Below are 24113 nucleotides of genomic sequence, written 5' to 3' on the forward strand. Positions count from 1 at the left end.
AAGAAACTAAATTGTTGAAGTTCTCCTGCCTAGTTCCCTTTATTAGCAGAATACACCCCTTTACAAAAGGACTTGAACAGCTGATACTCTCACTTTTTTCTTTTAAAAAGGAAATTGTCCTCTTGGCTAAAAAGCCAAACAAACCAGTTTTAAGTCTAAATTATTTTATTCCCCATATTGATAAGAATAGTTGCAATCACTTTGCTTAGAACTGACTTTTTTAAAATCCACCAGATGACTTTAACACTGCATTTACCAACAAAAATGCACTAGATCTATTTATCTCATTCCAATAAAATTTAAACAGTGCAACACATTCTTCATCTATCCACATTATAAACTGTTGTGTACATTAAGTGGATAATATTATTAACACTAATGTTTCTGTAGGCTATTCATAAAATAAATGGTGGACAAAGTAATTCCATCTATTACACACGGAGCTCAATAACAGCTGTAAATGAGAAAATTGCAATAGACACACTGAGTAATAATCAGAACTAAAATGACAACTGTAACAATATATCCATTGTGTAAATGTTCTTATTATAGAAACACAGACTAATCTGTAATTTTTCATCACTGATAAACACTGGTAACAAGCCAGAATTCAGATTATACTTTATCCAGTTACTGTCTAAACCACAGCCGCAAAACCTACTTGATTTATTAATTTAATGAGATAGATACAATAAATAGTTTGTTTACTAAGACACAGAAATATGTGCAGCATGACATCAAATCACTATACCTGCCTAGAAACTACAGTTAGCAAAATGTACTATACCTTTCCACATATGTAGCTACAAATGTGACACACACAGTTTTACCAGCATAATGTCATAAAGCTATACTGGCTTGTCAGTAGAAGTTCTCTAAGGTTTCTTGTTAACATTTGCAGGCACCACATGATCCCAGTTTAGAGCCTGCAAGAGCAACTGCTCATGTCAGAAAAGAGATTGAGGTAATTTTCTAGTTTGAGAGCTTTGGTGGTCTTAGTTAAAAATCTTTTAATTACCTCCAATATGTTGACATTTTTACTACTGTACATGTAATAATGCCTAGAAATTATCTGTAGAAGCACAAAAAACTATATGGCATGCTACAAACACAACTGAGTAACAGCATAAGGTTAGCCAAGAAAAGTCTGGCTCATTTCTAAGAGTAATCACAATAAAAGCCCTAGTATTTGGAATATGAGGCACTAAGTCATCTGATACAAAATTGCGGCAGTCAAAACACCCGGCGTGATTTTCTGTAAACAGTGCTAATTTATTAACAGGAAAAGACTCAATGTGGCAAACACCAGGGATTATTACATAAAGGCTCCTTAGGAAAATGCCATCCATCTTGCATTTTCTGTCTCTTCAGCAAGAGCCACACAAACTTGCCAGCTAGAGATGAAAGAGGTTGAGGTGTGGTCCAGCTTCACGATACTGACCAGATGGGGAAGATGCTGCAATTGGCACAGAGCCCAAGGAGAAAGAGATCTATGGGGACTTAGGGAGAGGCAAACATATTTGACAGCAAGACAAGAGCTCTCTCCCCGACATCATCCATGGGGATCCTTCACTCCCTTTTGCTTATGTTGTCACTGCATATGCACAGGATGACTGAATATATTATGCATGGGAATTAATCATGCCACTGGCACTGTCAAGAAGTCACTGAGCTTTTATTACGCATGCAAAGTTCTGCCATTTTGCACACGCAGATGAAATTTAGAATTCTCAAACAAAGAATTCCAAAACTAAATTAGAAAGGACAGAAGATTAGGCCCAGGCTCACAAGAGTAGGTAAGATTCCACATGCAAAGGAGATTTTCTGAAAATAAGTGAAGAGGTCCTAAACATTCTCTCCTCTGACAGAGTAGTTGAGGCTTTTTCAGCCAGGTACCTCTCTAAAAGACTCAATGGCCAAGTCCCAGCAGGTACTTATGCATGAGCAGGCCACGTGTTCCCCCCAACTACTTGTTTGGAATTTTTTTTTTTTTTTAATTGTAGTTATGTTAATATTCCATGCTTAAAAAAAAAACCTTCCATGTTTTTCCTCAGTGTCAATTAATTACTCTTGCTCACTGCTTTTCATAAAACAAGAATTAGCAGGTGCCGAAGTGAAAAAATTACTTACCTTTAAAAAAATTTGATGCACTTACATTGCCAAACAGCCTCACCTGAATTTATCTGAATATAAAAAATAGCATAACCACAACCTTCTTTTGCTAAAATTCAGCTCCAATATCACTTAAGGTGAGGGAAACAAGGAAGAGAGGAGCAAAAGTGTTCTCCTGATCAGGCTGCTGAGTTTGCAAAAGACGACTCCTACTCTGCCATAGCAGTCACAACCTACTCTCTCCAGCCATGTTAGTGTAAGACTTGGATAGTCTTAGCCCTTCACATGTCCTTACCGTAACAGTTCCTTTTCAGAAAGTGACAGCAAATCTTTTAAAAAACAGCAAAACACACATGTAAATTTATATATAGTTTACATAACAGTCACCGATTACATTCAAGTCAAATAAATGCTCAGATATTACACTGGAATTCACTAGGTGTCTGGCTTTTTAATTCACGTTTTATTGATTCTCCATCACTCAATTTTGTGTCACTTTTCTGCTTATTTAATCTTCCCCCCAAAATATCACATTGCCTTAATATTTTACCATCTTCCAGCAAGTTCCTATTTGATGAATTCTTACTTTGTTCCTTCATCACTCATTGCCTGCCTCCACAACTGACTTCATTCTTCAATTTATTTTTCTTAAGAACTGGATTATCTCCAGTTCTTGACTTAAATTCCTTGGAATAAAAGTATTTTTGAAAAAATAACCCCCCCACTGATTATGAAACAAACAAAAAAGATGACAAATATGTGGCCTTGTTAATGCAAATTTCTAAACACTTTAAATGACAAACTCATGTAAAATGAGGGCCAGTGAAATATGAGACAATGTAATATTGAATTCTATATACGTGTAGAAATTGAAAGAAGAAAGTTCTGTAAAGCAATGAGCTTTTACTTTGTTTCTAATGATATCCTAGAAAGGTAGTAGCTAAATATATTCTACAACACGATAAATCCAAATTCTTCGGACTTAACTGTTCTTTCACTTTTTAATCCATATATCAGTTTATAACCATACCAAAAAGGTATAAGGATTAAACTGATATTTCCACAAATATTGCTATGCTTTAAATAGTTTAAAATAAACTTGATTTAATTCAGCAGCTCATCACACTCAAAATTCTTTCAAGCGGAAGTCAACTTTATAGAACTTCATACCACAGCATAGCACCAAATTCAAGGAAACTGAAGACTTCTGAGGCAAAATTGTCCCAGCATAAGTACCATTTCAACAAGTTGAAAAGAACTGTCTGCTTAAAGTCCTTTTTCAGGATGGTCTGATGGCTATCTCCTCTCTTCCATGCTTTAAAAGTTTTTTTCTGAACAATTAGGGAAAAAAAAGCTAAATTGTTTAGGCTTTAGAAGAAGAATATAATGGCAGAATTGTCAGCATCTAACAAGACACGCTTCATTGATCCGATTTAAATGAGTTAAATGTTGACTTTCTAGTTTCATATCATTCTGCTGTAATTCAACCCAATACCAACAGATTTCTATCTTCTTTATGAATACTTAGAGCTTTAGGATACAAATAGTTTAATGAGTTTAATTTGCAAATGGCAGAAACTAGACCAAAGCTTATGCTTTTTACACTTTCTTTAAAAGGCTCCCATGCTTTTTAAAGAAACTTCCACTTGCTCTTATGGATATCATAGCTTCACTTCACTCATCAAAAAAAGTCTGTGGCCAAAATGTGCATAAGTGTAAAAAAAACCCTATCAGTTTGGCAATAGGAAGTCGATTTCCTATCCCCTGGAGTCTCATTCCTGTAACAACAAAACTTTTTTTTTTTTTTTTGAACACTAGTCAGCAAGCACCAATTTAGCCCACCGAAGGGGCCAGATTTTAAATTCATAATTTATTTTTCAATTTTCAAAAGTTACACTATATAAAGGTAGCTTTACACATTTTCATTACTTCAACAAACTCTTGATTCATTCTTAGGCTTTTTAACTGATAAGGAATAAATTACAAAAGTGACTGATTCAGGCATAAGGCCCATATAGCTCCCAGCAAAGCACTGGTAAAAGATGCTGCACTTATCGTCCAAGAGGATGCTGTAAACAAATCTAACTTACAGACCTATTTCATCATATCTCAGAAAGAAATTTTTGAGCTTTCGAACTAAAGACAAAATTATTATGCAAGGAACTCACACAAGAAGCATATTCTACATTTCATCACCACCTTGCAAAGTGTGAACAAATGCTGAAACACACCCTATTCTTAAATATTGATAAAGAGCATAATAGAAATCTTTCCTTCATCCTTAACTCCAGTTTCTGATTAGCATGAAAAGCACCTTCATTTAATTTACAGAATGCCATAGAAATATTACTAATAGTTTAAAGCACATTTAACAGTTTGAGATGTTCCAGCTCTACAGTTTAAATCAACTCTCAAAGCTATTTGTATATTTCATCAGTCACAGTTATAGTAAATGACTAACCATAGTGACTGCTAAATTAATTGTTACAAAACTATAAATGCTTTGGAATGCTACAGAGAAAGGGTATTAAATAGGACACCAATTACATTCAAACTATAAGAAATACTGTTAACTTGTATTACCTACGCGCATGATTAAACACTCTTAAGTCGCACAGTACACAAGTACGTCAGAATTTCAAGACACGACTCGAGAGATGTCACCTCTTTGTGTACCAAAAGGGCACAGACAAGTAGAAAGCAGGGTTAAATGCAGAACTTGAACCTTGAGTGTCTGAAGCAGTCAGAAGGAATCTCTTGATGCGTATCATGCGTCCTGTGATACCAAGAGCTCACAGAATAAAGAATCTCTGCATTTCTTCACAACCTTGTTTAGTAGCATAAACCAGTTCCTTCTTTCTACCCCGAGTACATTTTATCAGTAGCTAGAAATGTCAAATACTTCTACGGTAAACAGAAATATCCTGTCTTTTTTTTTTTTTTTTTAAACACCAATACTAAAGAAGGTGACAATATAATCTGCCCCAGGCAACTCTATCACCATCCACAGTAGACAGGTCATTTTCCTTTTTATCAGAGGAGAGTAGGTCATCACATTTTAGTACATGTTGACACCACTGCTAGTAAAAAAAAGATAAGAATTCAGTGCCCTTAAGGTGCCTTAACCTCTATTTTACCTAATACAGATATTTCACAGCGATTGTATTAAAGCCAGAAGAGAGACAGATTTGTACCCTGAAAGAATGCACTACAAAGGTCTCAACCTCTGTGACAAGCTGATATTTGTACTGCACAGAGTATAGGTGACAACAAAGCACTTCCCTTAAGGTATCTACCTCTGTTTTATTTTGGGCAATAGGATTTATTTTTCTCCTGTAACACCATAGAGGACCATAGATGTTTAACCTGTCAAGTACACATATTCAGTTTTTGAACACTTTTGGAAGCTGAAATAAAAAGCACACGTATACCTCCTGCCATCCTGAAAACAACTTCAGAAGTTTCTTTGCTTGATTAAAACATTTTCTTTCCAGCCAGGATACTCTTAATTTGGAACACAAAACAAAATAATGACACTTAACTGCTGTCATCTTCATTCACTGTGTTTTCACTTTCAAACATTTGATTCTAATGTCTAAAGAAAGTTGGAAAACACTTTTATGGCAATGTTCCTTATATCTTTTAAGACAATGGGAAAAAGACACCATCTCCTAATTGTTTATACATATACACCTGTAGATGAGAACTTGCTTTTTACTGCATTTTCTGTTAATAAACTGGTTTCTCCACATCCTTTTAAAATAGTGGTAAGTTAAAAAGATCTGCAGGGCAAGAGCAAGAACATAAACACAAACTGCTTAGTTATTACACAGACTGGACAGCATTCACAAAAGGACTTTCTGTATTTGGAAAAATATAAAGATACGAACACACTTGCAATAAACTGCATAATGATGTTCAGTTTCTTCTGCACGTAAGTGTAAAATGTTACTTCAAGATGGGCAAAAGAACAGCCTCTGGTTCGGGAAGGAAGAGGTATTCCATACTTTAAATGAAATAATAGGTTTGTGCTTGAAGATTCTAAACCTTTTTCCCCCAGGAACACAACTACAAATGGTATTATTAACTCCCACTAGAAATTCTAGCCAAAGCATAAAAATAGCATTAATCTTGCGAACTGGCTATAAATTTTTTTCTTCATGTTTCAAAACATCTTCATGCTAACTTAGTAAAAACAGTAAAATCATAGAAAGTGGTTAAGTGGTTAGATCGCTTAGAAACAAAGAGTGTTATTTTCATATTTTTGCCCTGTGTGTATTTTCTGAACAGATTTTTTTTTTTCTACTTACAATGTCATTTGCAAGAGACCTCAGTTCAGATGCACTGTTCTAAAAAATTAGATCGTGTCATGGAGAGCTCTTAGTCTTTGGTCTTCTTGCTCTTAACCTTAAATGCTGTTGCTGTTTAATAACAGTCTAATTCTTTCATTTCAGTCTTTACTAATGCACTGATATGTGCCTAGTCTGAAATGGAGTATAAAATGCATGCATTCAGATGTGTGTTTGCATACATATTTGTATGTATACATGCCGCAAACGTGCAAAATTCTTTGGCAAATAAAGCAGTCTGTTATTAGATGTTAAAATCATGTTCTTCTAAATGCTTTATTCTGGTCATGAAGTTGCTGTTACTAAGTTTTGATTTATGTTTCCCTCTTCTTGAGTAATGTACACCTACACAATATGTTTTGGTGAAGGACTGAATTTTGAAAGGGTATATATGCAAATATGCAATCATTTAGGTGTATTTAAGTATACAAATAAATAATGAGCACTTAAATAATGAGCCATTGTGTTTGTTGATATGGTCTCTGAACTCAAAACTACTTTCTTGGCCTCCACGGTTTAAAAAAATGCTACCAAGACAAATAGGAAAATTTACCAGACTATTTTCAAAATAAAGGAATGTTATTTTTCCATTTCAGAAAGATGTTGCTCTTTCTCTTACTGTACAAATCAAGGTTTAAGTCATTACGAACAAGCTCTAGTGAATCTCCATTTTTTTAAGCTGATATTTATATTTTGTGATGTCATTTTGATACACCATTTCAACTGCAAAGAAACTGGGATATTTTTAGAGAAGAAAACAGACATGTTTGAAATTCAGTAAAATAAATTGCAGTTACAGATGGGTTTTGCCCAAGTGAATAGCAAATATTACACTGAAGCAGGATATGACTCTTCCAAGCATGAAGCAATTCAAAGTATTTGTTAATATATGATAGTTTGCATAAGTGATTTACCTACACACCAAGCTTATGATCCTAACTAAGCCAGGGGTACAATTCTCATTCATTAAATTAAGTATGAGGCTCAGCCCCAAATGTCTTCAGCACTCACTATCAGAAGATGCCAATATGTCTGCCTGTTAACTATTTTCAATGTCAAGCATTTATTACTTAGTGAATTTCAGCCTTTCTGACTCTTCATATTGAATTCTGATGCTCTTTTGTGCACTGTATTCTGTACTTGAGAGAAAAATGACCATTTTACATTGCCTTAGGTTTCTTACTTTTTTATGATAAATTCTATCTTCTCTTCAACTCTTTCAAGAGGAAAAAAAAATACCTGAAATAAACAACATTTCAGTCATTTTAAGTTCGCACAACTGCTTTACAAATCACACAGCCTGACCTCCTTTTATAATATTACATTACAGCAAGATCCAAAATAACATTCCAGTTTGACAGCTAACCTCAGGCACCACTGGTCTAGTGTCTCACTGCTTATACTGCTGGCTGAAGACCTGATAGGATACGCAAGACAAGCTGAGAGTTTAACTGGCAGAGCTGTTCAAATCTAAATTGTGCTATTTGAAACTTAGACCACAGGAGACAACAGTTCACTTTTTACCATGGCAGCAGATTCAACCTCTTGGCCCTGTGAAAGTCATATGAATACATTTAGCACACACAAAAAATATCTCCCTATATTATGATCAAAGATGTATTCAACACACATTTTTTATGCACATTTGATAGTTCTGTTGACAGTCTTGGAAGTTAAGTAATATGGACTGCTGCACATAGGTTTCAAACCTTGATAGAGCCCAATGGCAGGCTACTTTTGACAGTCAAATAATGACAAGCACGTTGCAGGCCAATGCCCGTCATTCATGAACATCTTGGCCCGCTCCAACCGTTGCGCAGCGACTAAGTGGACGGTCAAAGGTTAAGTTCGAAGAAGACAGCAATGAAGGGCAACTGTCATGCACCACTGAATACTGTGAGGCAGCAAGGAGTGGTTGTCTTCTGAAGAACATGCAAAATGTTCTCATTCTGTCCAGGCAGACACATATTTGAAGGTCCTAAATGAGACCACTGCCAATTCATGAAGAGCCAAACTGACAGCATGCCATTCAAACTGTCTTGCTCAAATTTGACTTTTTTTTTTTTATTTCAAATCACAAATGCATGCAAAGTATAACGTTAAACAGAACTCCCAACAGTTGTTTTAAGCAAGCCAGATTTGGCAGGGTAGAAAGGGTGAGGGGAAAGACATCAAAACTTTTTCCCTTCTCTTTCTTTTAAGAGAATTTATTTCACAACATCAAAACTTTTTCCCTTCTCTTTCTTTTAAGAGAATTTATTTCACAACAAATTCTTTGATTTTCTTGTAACAGCATGCATTGATTTCGAAAATTACATGTGTTGCACCCCTTTTTCTAAATACTGGGGTTTCTTCCAGTATTAAAAAGCAGAGCTTAACACCTTATAATTAGGCCTAATAAAATCACCTGGAATTTTAATTCTGCATTTTTATATTAATATTGCAGTAGGAGCACACATTAAAGCATGCAAATAAATACTTTGCATCAATCTCTACATATCCTAAGCATTTCTGTTATAAATGGTACAATAACAGTATTTTCTATTTGTTTAAAAGCACTGTTTTGTGTGGAGTTATGGCTTGAACAGCATGATTAACAATGAAATTGCATTATTTTGCATAAAACATATACATCTTACTTTTAACCCATTGCCAGTAAAGATGTATATTTTTACTTACACATTTAAATTATGTGATCATATTCACATTTGCCTCTATTAACATATAAAAGACTTCAGGAAAAATAGAAATACTTTTTTTTATTAGATAAACAGTGATGCCGCTCATCTTTCATATGAATGAATGCTTGACACTAAATTTAATCAGGCTGACAAAGGATCACACGGGTTAGCTCTTTATGCCCTTTTCACGAACAGTCCATCTCTCCTGCACTTACAGGGCCAAATATTGCCCTTTAGCAAAACAGATCAACATGCAAAGTGCTTGTTTCTTTTTGCTGGGTCACTGGTATCATCCTGCTTGTGACATTACTGCTTTGTACCGATTTCTGTCATGATACCAACACATTAAAGACCCTATTCACAAAGTGTGCTTTGCAAGCTAAAGAGAAAATGAATTGCCATTATTTATGAGGAATACATTTGGATTGCGAAGCATAAAACCACTTGTCTGTCACATACACAGACACACACAGCACAAACTCTTTAAGGCAGGAACTATATTCACATGTTCTATTGCACAAGTCATACTATCAACACGTTTCAAATCATAGATAATGACCAGCCTACTGTCCTGATCACAATGAATGGCTTTCAGGAAGCCAGAAGCATAAAATCATAATTCAACTTATTTTGGACTGAAGGACAAGTTTCAAGGCTTTTCTACATAGGCAAGAGGGTCTGATCTATAGCACAAATTCTAAGTTTGGGGAAAGCTCATCAACGTCTTTTACGCTTTATGAGGATGGGAGAAAGTAAAAAAGCATGCTTTAATCGTTAGAGGACTTGCTTGGTTACACATCCATTTCCCCCCGTTGCTTCCTCTCTTTCTGTCTTATAACGAGGTCCAAATCGATGCAGAAGCACTTCTGTACTCGTCTGAGATATCCAGACCTTAAATTCTGGGTGTCCTGAGTGCACTCTTTGGTGTTGAAGCGCATAACGCTACTGCACACATACTGCACTTCCTGACTCATCAGGAGCTGCACAGTGTGCGCACGCGTACACAAGCTGTTTCTGATAGTCAAGCCCCGTGCAAAGGAACTGGACTTACTGCACACACACAGTCACAAGGAACGTAAGCGGTGGATCTGATACCTATCATACACTATCAATTTACTTGTGATAATGAGAAAGTTACAAGTTTCTCTGCACTTTTATTTCCATTTGTAGAGGAGGGAGAAATACCTCCCTACTACAGAGATGCTTTATGACAATAAACATACAAAATAATACGAGATGAGAAGATACACTAAGGAGCCACTGTATAATACAAACACTTCAGTAACATAAGACATCTTTAAAACAGTTCAGGGAAGGCTGACCAGTATCTACAGTTTATTGTAAGAGTTTAGGCTAGAATGCCACTAAGAACTCTGTTATATACTGTTATCAAGCACCACAACTTGCAACAGTCAAGCGATTATGAGACGTTTTCTAAAGTATTAGTTCCTGGAATCAGGAAGTCTCATACAAGTTTCAACTCTTATTTGCAAGAATACTGGAGAAAAGCTCATGGAATGTAACTTGAAAATATGAATACTAATAATGCAAAGAAAACCAGAAGTTTTTTAATTTTTTTTTTTTTTAAAACACTGGGAGAAGGCAATACTGACCAGAGGAAAGGTACAACAAAGTAAGAAAGAACTAAATGGTGTGTTACATTTCCTGCTACATTACCTGTTGGTTACTGTTATCTAAGGAGTGTGCAGTATATCATTTAGATAGATATAATATACAATACAAAATAGCTCTGTTCCCAAATATACAGAAATTCCCCACAACATATTCAAGCAAAATTGGTTAAAGAGGAAGGCACCCAGGAATATGAGTTTTTGCTAATGCAAGTAAAAGACTTTTGAAAGCTTTTAAAGTGAAATACAAGGCTAGGAAATCAAAACATTGGCAGTACTCATAACCTGCTTTTATCCCATTTTTGTCTGCATATAAATGCTTTCCATAAACACTTTCCATTGAACCAAGATTGATAGTGTCCATATCACAGGACTATTTTTCAGACACCAGCAATAAGAAGTTCAAGAAATGAAAGTGCATACCGGAACGCTTCCAAGCTTGACAATACAGAAGCTGAATAGCTTCTGTTTTAAGGAATGCAAAGTCTATGCAAACTAACATTTGTCACCATACTTTTCCTCTTGAAAAGTTCAACTACCGCCATCTTCATGAAGTTCAAAAAGAAACAAAACCACCAATGCAGCACACTTTTTACATTTTGCACGCCAGAGGCACAAACCAGAGCACTGAACATCCATAAAAGATAACTGCCTACTGAACCAGTCATCACAGTAAAAAACCCAAACCAAAACACAACAGTTTCTCTTCCCTGTTACCAAAGATGCAGGGACCACACAACTGATTCAACCCATCTTATTCTAAAGGGATTGACAAGGGAATGGCCGGAAAGTGGGGAATGGAACTGCCTTTTGATCTTACCTCCTATCAGGTCAGTTCCATTACACTCAGCAAATACGAAATCTGAAATAACAAATTCAGTAAAAATTACATTTTGGCTCTGACCTGGATAGAAAACAGAAGTAGATTTTTTTAAATTTCATAATAGCTGCAGTACATAAAAATTTTTTCTTCTACATTTCAGAAAAAATCCAGGCTTACAAAAACAGTTTCAAACTGATCAGAGCTTTGGTGTAATTTCCAGTGTTATTATATTGGATACTAAAATATGCCACTTACGTGGTCTCAGAATACGTAACTGAAATACTCTAAATCTATCTCATTGGAACACCTTTCCACAATTTTCCTGTGTAAAATATCTTGCAAAAATGTTACATTTGACAAATGTTCATTTTCTTTAAAAAAGTTGATTAGAAATTTGTATCTAAACTCTGACTCTAAATAAGCTCTCTAACTCAGAAAGATGGTCATTTCACTGTTGTTTATATGCACTGTTTATGATGAAGGCTCCAAATAACTTTCTCCTACTTAGTTTCTTTGGATTAAATGATTTGTTCTGTTTTCATTCTGTGATTAGGTACATACGTAGCATGCTGTTCAATATTTTACCATCTGCAGTTGTTTGCCATCACATGATTTAGATACCAGATAATGAAGTATTTCCTTTGAGCACAAGAGCATCCCTACCCGATGCAATGACATCATTTACGTTAGAATGTAGAAGAAAATCAGAGAATACTGCCAAATACAAATTGTTTCCATATCTACAAGCTGTTGTTTAATTCATTTGCATAAACCTATCCTTTTGTACAGAATCTTCAGTCAGTCCTTTCCAAATACAGATGTACGTTTCAAGAGGCCTACTGCTTTGAGACAACAGTCAGATTTTTAAAAGCTTCTTGCCCAACTCAAGTGCATATTCAATATCAATAGGATTGGACTTCTAAAGTCTTTAAATGCTTGTGAAAATCCTACCTATTTCCATTCAGAGTTAAAAAAAAGTTATTAAATGTGTATTCGAACACGAATTTTACCAGCTAAACTGTTAGAAGTATATGTAAGGTGTATGATTCCACAGAGCAGTAATAGCAATGTTTTCCAAACCCAAAGTTGCTTAAACTTCCTGTTCGCTTTTTGGAGATGAAAACCTTGTCCGATCTTTACCTCCACTTTTTCCTGTGAAAGCATGCACAGTGTAACATTCATCATCTTTCACTGGCAAGATCCAGCGCATGAAATTTTTCCACTCAAAACAGAGGACGCAGCAGGCATCAGAAGCGGGAGGTTTTGCTCTAAGTAAAATCTTTTGCCACCGGAGTCTCTCCGGCGAATTACCGGCAGAAGTTTCAGTAATTTTACTGCCTGTACAGAAATATGCAAATCAGACCCTGAATTTAATATTATGGGATGTTTGATTTCAATACAATTTTAAACCTTAGAACAGAATCAGCAATATATTTTAATCAGGTACCTTTCCAAGTATTCATGCATGAAGTACCAGTTGCCTGCGGGTTATGAAATAATACTAAAAACTTTATAATCATTCATTGATTTAGTTTTGAGCATAGTATATCATTTGAATCCAATGGGAACATAAAGAGCTATTTGTGAGGTCAACCACAGTACAGACAGAGGCTGACATGATATCGATGGCAAGGTGGAAAGAAATTGCCAAATACAGCAGATCAATACCTCGTTTCACTGTTACAGCCTTCTGGAGACATAAAATATATATCTTTACAGCTACGAAAATAATAATAATGAAAGTGAGAGATAAATGCTTCCCTCAAGGTAAACTATTTGATTAGCTGAGGGCAAAGGTGACAATAGCAGTTACACTAAAGTAACTTTACAGTCTTAAATAAAAATGGTGGGATGAGCAGCAGATAAAAGGGGAAAATGAAACTGAACAAGTTCTAGGAGATAAAGATGTAATTCTTTTAGAAAGTGGTGTAGCATGTGTACAAAGGCAAAAAACTGATAGGCTAAATAAGGTAGAGCAGAGTTTTCTCCCATAGTAAGACTCCAGTAACTAAAAAAAGTGTTTTGAAATTACAGCACTATCATTTTCTATCCAGAAGGCTTCAGAGATATGTTTAATCTGTCCCATACTTTAAATGCTAATAAATATTCATAACTATGTTTTGCACTTCACTAGTGAACCTAACAGAATACAGTAACACAGTATAGTGCTTTGTAGTCTCAACTGAAGGGAAGAGGATCATCTGATATTTTGGATTGTCTTGGTCATTAAAGGTTAATTTAATAATTTAACAAATGGATGAATTGTTAAAAGCATGACAGCCCAACCCTGCTTCAGCTGAAGACTGCGTAAGTTTGATCACCGATTGCATTGAGAACAGAAACAAGCTTTAGGCATTCGCTATTTGGCCTGTCTAGTTTTCACTAACCTGGGTCAGATGAAACTGAATCCTACCTGCTGTAAAAGGGGGGAAAAGTATAATAATTATTCGTTAAATGTTTTCCAAATCTATAAATAAAAGTGAAAGTAGGCCCAGTACTGCACCTCGAGCAGGGACATTTCACTATAGCTTCATTTCAAAAATGCTAATTTCCATCTGAAAACTTCCAAGATTATAAGCTAAGTTCAGAATCAGAAGACAACAGGGTGTGGGTGACCTACCTCTGAGACTACCTACCTTTCTGCAATTCAATCACCTGCTAATAACTTCCAAAAGATTTCTCTTCAGAAAGATGTTCATTCAAACCAAAAATTCAATCCACATGAAGTTTTATTTTCTACAGAAAACAGGAAGGATTTCCATAACGTACTTTTTTGGGTAAATTTAATTTCCTGAATGCCACAAGTTATAGAAATATTTTGAAAGAGAATGTAAACAACTATCATCACGTTTTTAGACACTGCACTTCTAACACTGAATCTGTGAATTATTGTTTTCTTGGTCTCAGTGTTGCTGTTAAAGAACATACTCATGTTTAATTAACAGTCTAGTTGCAGATTTAAGACAACAGAAAACTTTAAAATTCATCCTACATTGGCAGCGTAGCTTTCAGCTGAATAACTAAACTCCTCCAAATCACCACACCATCACACAAGATGCTTTGCTGTATGCATTTCTAGCCTGCTGTCTTAAAAATTACAGTAAAGAGGCTGTTCAATAGGGAAATTGGAGCAAGCAACATCTGCTCTGTTCATACTCTTTATTAGAAGGGGGCAGAAAAAACTTAGTGTTCTGAGGCAGACAAGGAATCAAAATCCCTGTAAAGGTATTGGTACTCCAATACCTTTTAGGAAATGTGAAGTCTCTCTAAAGATACAAGTTGAATCAGTGAAATTATGAAAAAAAAAAAAAAGCAAGCAGAGAGGTAATTAGATAAATAAACATGCTGTTCATTTTGCCAGAGCACAAATCTAATCGACACTACAACAACAAAATAATATTCCTAAAATGCATGGAACACTAGCAGATTCTTCAAAAGAACCAATGAGTTCCACATCTCATCCCACTTCTAGGACACTTCTTGCCCCCCATAAGCTGGCAAGATACCAACAGCTGTCATGTGGTAGGAGCCCACATTAATAAGTCTAATGAAAGGTCAAGGTTAATGGAACCATTTCATGCAGCCATGTCCTACAAGGTATTGTGTACCTGTAACAGCTATTATACTTGCGGCATGCAACCAAGCCAAAATTTTAGTTGGCTAGAGGCTATACAAGTAACAGACATGAGCTTACAATCTTAACATACAAGACTATGAAAAAATAGAGGGGGGGGGCGGGGAGCGAAAAAGACAAAATAGAAAAAGGAGATGCCTTCCCAAGAGTGCATATTCAGATATGGAATATGCACAGCTCCCATACCACCGTCTCACGTAGCAGATCACTAGGATCAAAGTAAACTGAAGACCTTTAGACCCCTGGCATTTGACTTCTCTTCAATTACTCTCATACACAACAACCTTACAGACCACAATCAACAAAACATGAATTAGTGTTTTCAGTATCCATGCTCCTCACATCCTTAGCTCCAAGATCTTAGAAGATTCTAATATGCGAAGCATAGATCTGTTCTTATTTACAGCAAAACCAAGAGACTGAATGTAAAACAACGTGTTTAATAAATCTGCAGAGCCTGAAGTACCAATATAATTCAGAGCAGCAAGATAGAAATGCACTTCTTAATTAAGTGGGTGATGTTCTAGTTAAAACAAAAAGACAACCCTGGGCTGTAGCTAAGATTAAGCACGCACTCTTGCAAAGGAAGCTCCTACTATTACAATAGAAAGGCTTTAAATCACAAAAAATAAACCATCTAATAGTCTGTATTCAATAGTAAGTAGAAAGTCAGGACACAGACTGATTTGGATTAACACATTTTCAGTCATAACAAGTAATTTTACAGAGGATTAGTACCTTGATGGTCTGATCAATACTAGGCACTGCTGCTATTACAGATGAAGAGAAAATTACCCCTCCAGTAATAAAGTGTGTATGTCTTGGTTCTCCTTCATTTGCTGAGTCCATTACTGTAATGGTTCCAGCATTAGCAGCCGAGGCAATTTAAGCAGCAGGAATGTGATGAATTTAAAAGCAAGGAACATTTGCCACTCATTCTTTCTTGTATTTTATTCTGCATATGCAAGGCTTCTACCTGACCATTTCCAATATACAAATCATGTGTTATGTGACTATCAACACTATTTCTTAATTATTGTCTCATTAATAATGGGAAGGGCCAATAATGCGATTACCACAAAAATTGCTACTGGCATATTGACTGCTGATTCTGCTAAAACCTGCACACCATTTACCTAAGCAGAAATATGACATGACAAGAAGCTTATTTAACTGCATCTAAGCTGTTTCATTAACTTTAATTTTCCTAAATACAAATTCTAAAAGAATCTATTTAATCTGTCAATTAGAAAATTTTGTATGTTTTTATATCTTAAGAGGCAGAACAAGAACAGGAAACAAGAACTTAATGTAGTATTTGAACAAACTATGGTAAGACAATGTTAAAGTTTATACACCTCATTGCATGGTATGGGTGACATTTTTGAGCATTAATCCTAAAATCATTGCCCTGCTCTTAAGTGGTCCAAGAATACTTGCCTATTTTTCCCCCGGTAGCAGTATGTTGAAGGAACCTATTTTATCTCATAAATAGGTAATATTTTCCAGCCAGCAAAAATGAGGATGACGCAGGAATAAGACTTTTCATTGAAATCTCAGCCAAAACACTATATATTCCCTTTTCCTCCTTGTAAATAAAATGCATGCAAAGCTCTGTGTTATTTAAAGCTTTATATTTCCTTGCCACTTTGTCTAACATGTCTCACAAATGTGAAATTGCGCATGAATATCTTTGTAAAAGCCCTTGTGAATATTCAGATATGTGCATATTGATGCATTTATTATTTGTATAGCAATAACTTTATTGGATTGGGGTCCCAGCTGTGCTGGGAGCTGTACAAACATAACAGTAATGTCTGTGGAATACATTCTCTGTAGTCAGTTCTGGTTTCACAGTAATGTGTATTAGCATAAACAGCTACATAAGGTAATTGTGAACTGGGCTTAGCAGTCTATTCCAAAGACCCATCAATGTAATCCTTTTAAAGTAAAAGAAAATAATACTGCAGACTAGCTGAGCATCTTATCTTTCGCACGGTAATGACATAGGGTCTTAATATGCAGAGTGGCAAGAGGAAGCATATAAAGGTAGTTACTAGAACTTGACATCTGTCACATTGAAACTTAAAAATATTAGACTAAATAAGTCTTGAGAACAGTCTTACATTAAAGATGAACTTTTTAAACTAACCTGTGAATATTAATCAAGATAATAAACATTCTAAAAGCAAAACAGTTTTCTTTTCAAGTTTAAAAGGAGAAAATAGTCTAAGTAGACTACCAAATAAGCGGTTTATGTTCGGTTTTACTTTATGTGGTACCTTTTCTTCACCCAGCAAAAGGAAGTTTACTGTGAGCCGACTAAAACACTGACCAACAGTGTAAATTAAAAAAGAATCAAAATAACTATAAACTGTACTAATTAAAACTGAATTCTAAGTTAAAACAAATGAAACACACCCCCAATGGACTGTTTCATTAAAATGCCTTTCCAGCTAATGAGCAACATCTACTCTAACAGCCCTGTTTTAATGCACAGGAGTAACACTTGCTATGGGGAAGACCAGAGAAGCTGATGGCATGCAGCATCTCTAAAGATACCTCTAGAAACGTAAGAATAATCATGTTTGGTTCTCCACTTAAGACTTGGAGAAATATTCCACAGGACACTAGCATCCCCAATATGGTGTTTAAGACAGCTGAGTAATTAGCTTCTGGCTATTGTTTCCCAACTTTTTTCAGACCCTCTTCCCAGGAATGAATTTGCGTCCTCCTCCTCTTCGTCTTGGAACACCAAGTACTAGCATAAACAATTTCATTTCTGCTACACACTCAATCTTACTCAATCCAATTGAGTGATCTGCAAAGTGGAAATTGCTGTATGACAGCACTGCACTCTAAAGAATTTCTACCACATGTACTTGGAACAGATATGTTCTTCTATACCAGCATAAATCAAAACTTGCTATACACATGAAAATTTGAGAGAGAGAGAGAACAGCTTATCACATATAAGAAACACACTGCATAATTACAAAGCAAAAGCCAATCACTGGGCTTCTGATAGATAGCATTTAACTGTACACAATTATAGCAAAACAAGAACTTTTATTCAGGATTAATTCTCCAGAACAGAGACGTTGCCAGGAGATACATAATCCAAACCAGCTTCTCTATCCAACCACTTCCCTCTCATTAGCAGGCCTCATAAATCTTACTCTCCAGAAGAGGTCGGGTTAACCTCACTAGTATTTCGTTTGCTACGAAATATTTTGATCAGGATTTAAATGGAAGTCTTGGCAGAACTACTACAATAAATACACACTTCCTTTGCCTTCAGCATTTCTTAGGTGAACAACAAAAGCAAACAAGGGTTAAACCTAGGGACTGAAGGGTAAACTGGCATAGTGCCAGGAGCCCAAAGATTACATTTCTAATTAAGTTGTATGAAATAATACCAGTATGAGGATGCTCCTGTGAAAAGAAAGCATACATTTTTTTCTTGTATAACCCCTCCTCTCCGCATTCCTGCCTTCTCCTTTGGCATCCTTTATTCTAAGACGTTCTACAGGCTCCTTTTGTTTCACTTGCAATATACTCAAAGCTTCCTCAAGCAGTATCCAACTTACAACATCCCCCTAAGGCATCCCATAAGTATTCACACCTTTAAATTCTCTATAAGGATCTCTTCTCAATTTTCAACCTTCTCTGTTTGTGCACCTGTAACACCTAGGTGTGTCTAAGGCACTACTCTTTCACTCTAGCTTCCTTGAGTTTTTTCTTATACATTGCTCCTCTGATACCTCTTCAAGTGCCTTGTCTTCCTACAGCCTTTGCTGTGGCGTAGTTCACAGTTCCATCCTCTTACTCCCTCACACATATCCTTGAATGATTATCTTATCAATGGCAATATTCTCCTAACGCAAATTATTCCCACATACGTTTGAGATGTATTGCAAAGACAAAAACCCTTGGATAAACAGCGTGAATGTACCGGCTAAAAAAGGATGGGTTGGGTTTTTTCCTGCAACATAATTACACTGGATTAGATGGGACAGCTTACATCTCATGTGTTTTCACATACAGAGAGCGAGCAGAACACAAATGAAACACTGAAGTTACTGTCCTTCAGCAATGAAGGATAGTAGAAAGACTACAAAATGACCAGGTGGGCCTTAAAGAATTGTTAAGAATCTGACTTCTGTGAACAGGCTTTAAAGTTATTTTTCTATTAAAATATTTAGTTGCAAACTTAGGTCAGACCTTTTCCCTGCCCCTATAGTGAAGTAACTTCTAACGTTAAATAGTAAATTAATAGCAATACCAAAACCAGCACGTTCTGTATGCAAAGACAGGTGAACCTGGTAATCTTTCTAAGATTACCATCTTAGAAAGCTTTTTCTAAATTTATACCGGAATTAGGCTTCCTTTCATTAACCTCACTAAAATCATCATTACGCTTTCAAACAAGTAACTTACTGCTTCTCTGTACCACTGTTCTGTAAACAAAATCAGCAGAGGCACAACCACCATGAAGAGCTGCAGTCAAATACTGTACAATATGGTAGAAACAAGCCCTTCAAAGGCACCTGAAACAGCAAAATATTCAGCGATGCTGTTCACTTACACAAAGTGTAATTACTTCTTCAATGTAAGCATGTAACAGCATCACATCTAAACACATTATCAAGAAAAAAAACATTATTAAAAATGTTTACTTAGGTTAGGCTTGGTGGAGAGCAAGAGTACTTTTAAATTGGAAAATAAAAGCGCAGTTACACAATGCATCATCTCACTGAGCAAGCAGACCAAACCAAACATACATTGACTTCTATGATTTTCTCAAGTAACGCTGTAGAACTCCCTTTTAAATTAAAATATCCAAGCCCAGACGGTAAAAAACAACTTTATTATTGGCTGCTGTTAAAGGTGTATTAGGTTCCCCTCTTTAAAGGGAGAGGGGGCTCCTAAGATTTCCGAGCTAATTAGAGCACCGCTGCTACGCCAGCCCAGAGCTCTCCCCAGAGCTCCCCCAGCCCTCCCGCACCGACCTCCCAACTCCTCCTCCTCCCGGCCCCGGCCCCGGGCCCGGCGGCGCAGGGGGTTACTCCACACGCGGGGCAGGCTTAGCCAAAGCGACCGGAAAGCCTGGGCCGGGCCGGGCCGCGCCCTGCGAGGGCTCCGGCCTGGGGAGGAGCCGCCGCCGCCGCCGCCAGCCCGCCCGGGCCGCCGCAGGCTCTGGGAGGAGGCGAGCGCCGGTGCGCGCGCTGGCGGCGCTCCTTCCAGGCGGCGCAGGGAGGCGGCAGCCCCGCGGCTGCGCAACCGCGGCGGGCAGCTCGGTGCTCGGGCTGCTTCCCGGTCACAATAAACTTCACGGCGGCCTCGGGAGTTCCCTCACGCGGGGCTCCCGGAGCCCAGGCGAGCTCGCTGTGCCCCTTGCAGCCCCACAAGCCGCGCAGGAAAGAGAGCTCGCCACGGGCACGCTCCTCAGGGCGGAAGGGGAGCGGGAAGCAACGAGAAGGTACCTTCAGTTCTTTCTCCCGCTCCCCTGCTCTCCTCTTCATGGTGCCGATCAGCCAGCCGCCCGCCCGAAGCGACGCGCGGCGGGAACCGTCCTCCCCCGGCTGCTCCGAGCAGCTCCCGCCGGCAGCAGCCTGACACGCAGCGTCCAGCGCGACTACAACTCCCGGCACGCCCCGCGGCCCGGACGCGGGAAGCAGGTGGCGAAAACGAGCTGTAGTCCCCCGCCTCACACGGAGGCGGTGCTCGGCCCCTCCCCGAACTACAGCTCCCAGCAGGCAGCGGGGAGCCGCGGTCCCCGGAAGTGGAAAGGGTTGGTTAGCAACCGCAGCAGTTGCTAACAGAATGCTGAGAGAAGACATAGGGCTGGCAGGGAGCTGTGAGTATGGGGGAAGCCTTTCCTCCTCTGGGGCACGGTGGGGGGAGGACAGCGATGCTGCAGCTACTCAGGGGGATGCGGTGCCGTGTCCCGAAGCGGGGATGTCGCTGAGGAGCGGGGCTGGCGGGGGTCGGGGCTCCGCCGCGCCGCGGGGGAGCCCGGCCTGGGGCTGCGCCCCTGAAGCCGTTGTTTCAGACCTGTGAGGCTCCCTCGCTCGCAGCTTAGCGCCCGTGGGAAGAGGCAGGGTGCCTCACCATTTTTTAAAAGCGTCCACATAGCCCTCCTCAGTTGTGGCCTGTATATGTAAGGGGGCTGCTGGACTCAAGCGGGAGTTGTGTTCCTGTGCCCGAGGGCGGGAAAAAACGGGCAGTGTAGGCGTTCCTTCATGAGGCAAACGCGACCTTTCCGCCCAGCCCCCTCCAGTCGTGTAATTTATTGCCAGAACTGACGGACCTGAGGAAGAATTTGGAAAGCACTTACAAAATATGTTGAAGGCAAGACACGGTTGTTTTGATTTTTCTGTGTTGCAGTAGGACGTGCAGGTCTGAGGGATGTTTCTTCCCTCAGACTGCAGCAGGATGGGATGATCTCGTTTCCTAATATCTTCCATATCTTCCCTATTTTTCCCTTACATCTCCTAAAACTCACAACACTGCAACAGATGATGTTTGAAAGATGGTGTGTGTACTCGTACCAAGTAATAAATGAGATTATTTTAGATGACAAGCCCAATAGAGTGCAAACATTTATCTTTAAGGAATCAATAGAGGAAGAATGTAGGCTGGAAATACTTTGTGATAGGCTAAGATACGTGGGTGGTCTGTCTTGCCTCTTCTTTTTTTTTTCTCTTTTTTCCCCCCCTTTTTTTTCTTTTTTTTTTTTTTTTTCTTTCGCCCCCATTCTTCCCTGTACTGGAGAAGCGAGGTAGGATTTTGTAAGAAAAGCATCATCTCGGCCATGGCCAAGACTCATGAAATTCTAAATCCATGTTGAAACAATTAAGTAAGTGTCATAATTTTTAGGATTTCACTAGAAACTGTCCCTTCTAGCCCCACTGGCTGAGAACTTTTGGAAATTTAAGTAATCCCTCCTCAGTTTTGCTACTTTTGAATGATGTTGGGAGAACAGTATGCTTCTGTGAGTTATCTAAGAATTTGGTCCTAAAGCAGGAGATTTGATATTTAACATTCAGTATTCATGCTCATTACTCTCTGGTATTACATAATACTGCAAACTTGTATGCAGCTTTTTGTAGTAATTTGTCAGATATAGGTGGTGATAGTACTAGTTTTGTAAGTAGTGCGGTGTATAAGAAAGTTACGGTTTCTTTAACTTCAGTAACTACATCTAAAATTCTTGCTTATGCCAAACTTGGAATCCATGTAGGTTAATCCCAGAGACACAGAAAATTTTCCTCTCTTTGTATGTACAGTTCTTTTTTGTTATTTTTTAGGAACAAGAAGTGCTGTAGTGACTGTAGTGTAACCTTTCTTGGAAATAAAAACTCTTTCAAGTTGTTGAGGTTCAGCATGGCATGTGGATCTGTCCAGATGCAAATACAAATTTATATATCTTTTGCTTTATTATGCTTTATTTTAGGAAACGCTGGACTCCTAAGTACAATCACTTTTGTAGCAGTGTTGCTGTACAATTTTGTCAGATTTAATGGCTTTGGAAATGCTTTCCAAAGAAGTAATATGGAACTCTGTGGAAAAATCTCACATGCTTTTAGAAATAATGCTGGAACTGTTGACTGCAAGAAAAGTAATTTTGTTTAAGTGTTTGTGATAGACACTGAGGTAATATTCAAAAAGTAACTGTAACATATGTAACACAGGATTTGCTGTTTGAAGTGTCCTCTCTTGGAGAAGAAGCATGAATGATGGTTGTTCATGATTATTAAAGACATAGGTGGTTCTTATGTTACTAATGAGACAAATAAATTGCCAGGCCAAATTCTAAATCCGTAACTATATTTTGCGTCCCTAAAACCACGAGACAGGTTTATCCTATTTCTATCTGAAAACACTCTTTTTCATAAAAATAGTTATTTGGTTTTTTTCTTTTCATGTGGCCCAGGACAGAAAAGGAAGCTGAATTCTTAATTTCCATCACTTTGTAATGAAAATGAAACAACTTATTCTTCCTTTTACTTTTGAAAATTTCACCTTGCTAAGTTTTCAGGACTTTAGATTTATAGCAGCTTTATTTTGTCGCTTGTCTTCAAGTCATGTCACGTCGTCAGTAAAAACTGGCTTTCATGTACAGCCCTGTTATGTTTGCTTACAACTTAAATATTTCTGTGTTTTTGCTGCAGCCAGTAATGGATTACTACTGACAAGGGGGGAGGGTGGGGGTGTTTGTTTATTTGAAGGACAAGCATGTGTTGTTTTGTCTTTATTTTTTAAATGAATGGATTTCTTTCACACTGAAAATAACAGGTAGATATCCATAGCAAAGTTTCTTTAGCAAGTTGCAAATAGTGAAAAACAGTAACATTTGCCTGTGCCTATTATTGTGCTAGAGCTTTTGAAGCTTGATTGTGATAGATCACAAACATTGCAGAGTCATGCTGATAAAATATTTGTTTAGCTCTTGACCTCTCTGAAATTTGCCAAAAAACTGGTCATTTCTGATTTGTGAAGAAAAGACAACCAGATTCTAGAAAGACATATAATGGTAGCGTCTTCTTGCTACCATCATGAACCAAATTTGAATTGATCATCTAGAGGTAAAGGTTTCTGTTTCACTTTAATCTCAGTTGTTGTAGTGATATTGATACAGTGATATATAATGACTGCAATAATGAACGCAGACCTGAGTGAAGTCAATGACTGCAAGTAGCGCTAGTTTAACAAATTACAAAAAAGTTTTGAGGCATTTGTGTGAATAACACAAGAAGAGCTGAGAACACTGAGGAGCTGAATTCCAGTTGATATGTATCGGTCAGTAGAATTGTATCGTTGGTTACAATGGCTGCATGCAGTGGACCTCAACATCACGAAGTATTATTCTCCATCTCT

The 24113-nt window shown here is 37.7% G+C and overlaps 2 protein-coding genes across 4 annotated transcripts in view; one reads left to right on the forward strand and one right to left on the reverse strand.

The window, feature by feature from the left end:
- Positions 1 to 21073, reverse strand: part of FTO (FTO alpha-ketoglutarate dependent dioxygenase) — a 261777-nt gene extending 240704 nt beyond the window's left edge. The window contains exon 1 of the mRNA XM_075715717.1: positions 20717 to 21073. Within this exon, the coding sequence (XP_075571832.1) occupies positions 20717 to 21073 (357 nt within the window). The remainder of the gene's footprint in view (positions 1 to 20716) is intronic.
- Positions 21065 to 24113, forward strand: part of RPGRIP1L (RPGRIP1 like) — an 81943-nt gene continuing 78894 nt past the window's right edge. For all 3 annotated transcript variants that reach the window (XM_075715207.1, XM_075715208.1, XM_075715209.1), the window contains exon 1: positions 21065 to 21090. The gene's annotated coding sequence lies outside the window, so the exon portion shown is untranslated. The remainder of the gene's footprint in view (positions 21091 to 24113) is intronic.

The sequence above is a fragment of the Pelecanus crispus genome, chromosome 8 (genome assembly GCF_030463565.1).
Source record: "Pelecanus crispus isolate bPelCri1 chromosome 8, bPelCri1.pri, whole genome shotgun sequence".
Classification (NCBI taxonomy): domain Eukaryota; kingdom Metazoa; phylum Chordata; class Aves; order Pelecaniformes; family Pelecanidae; genus Pelecanus; species Pelecanus crispus.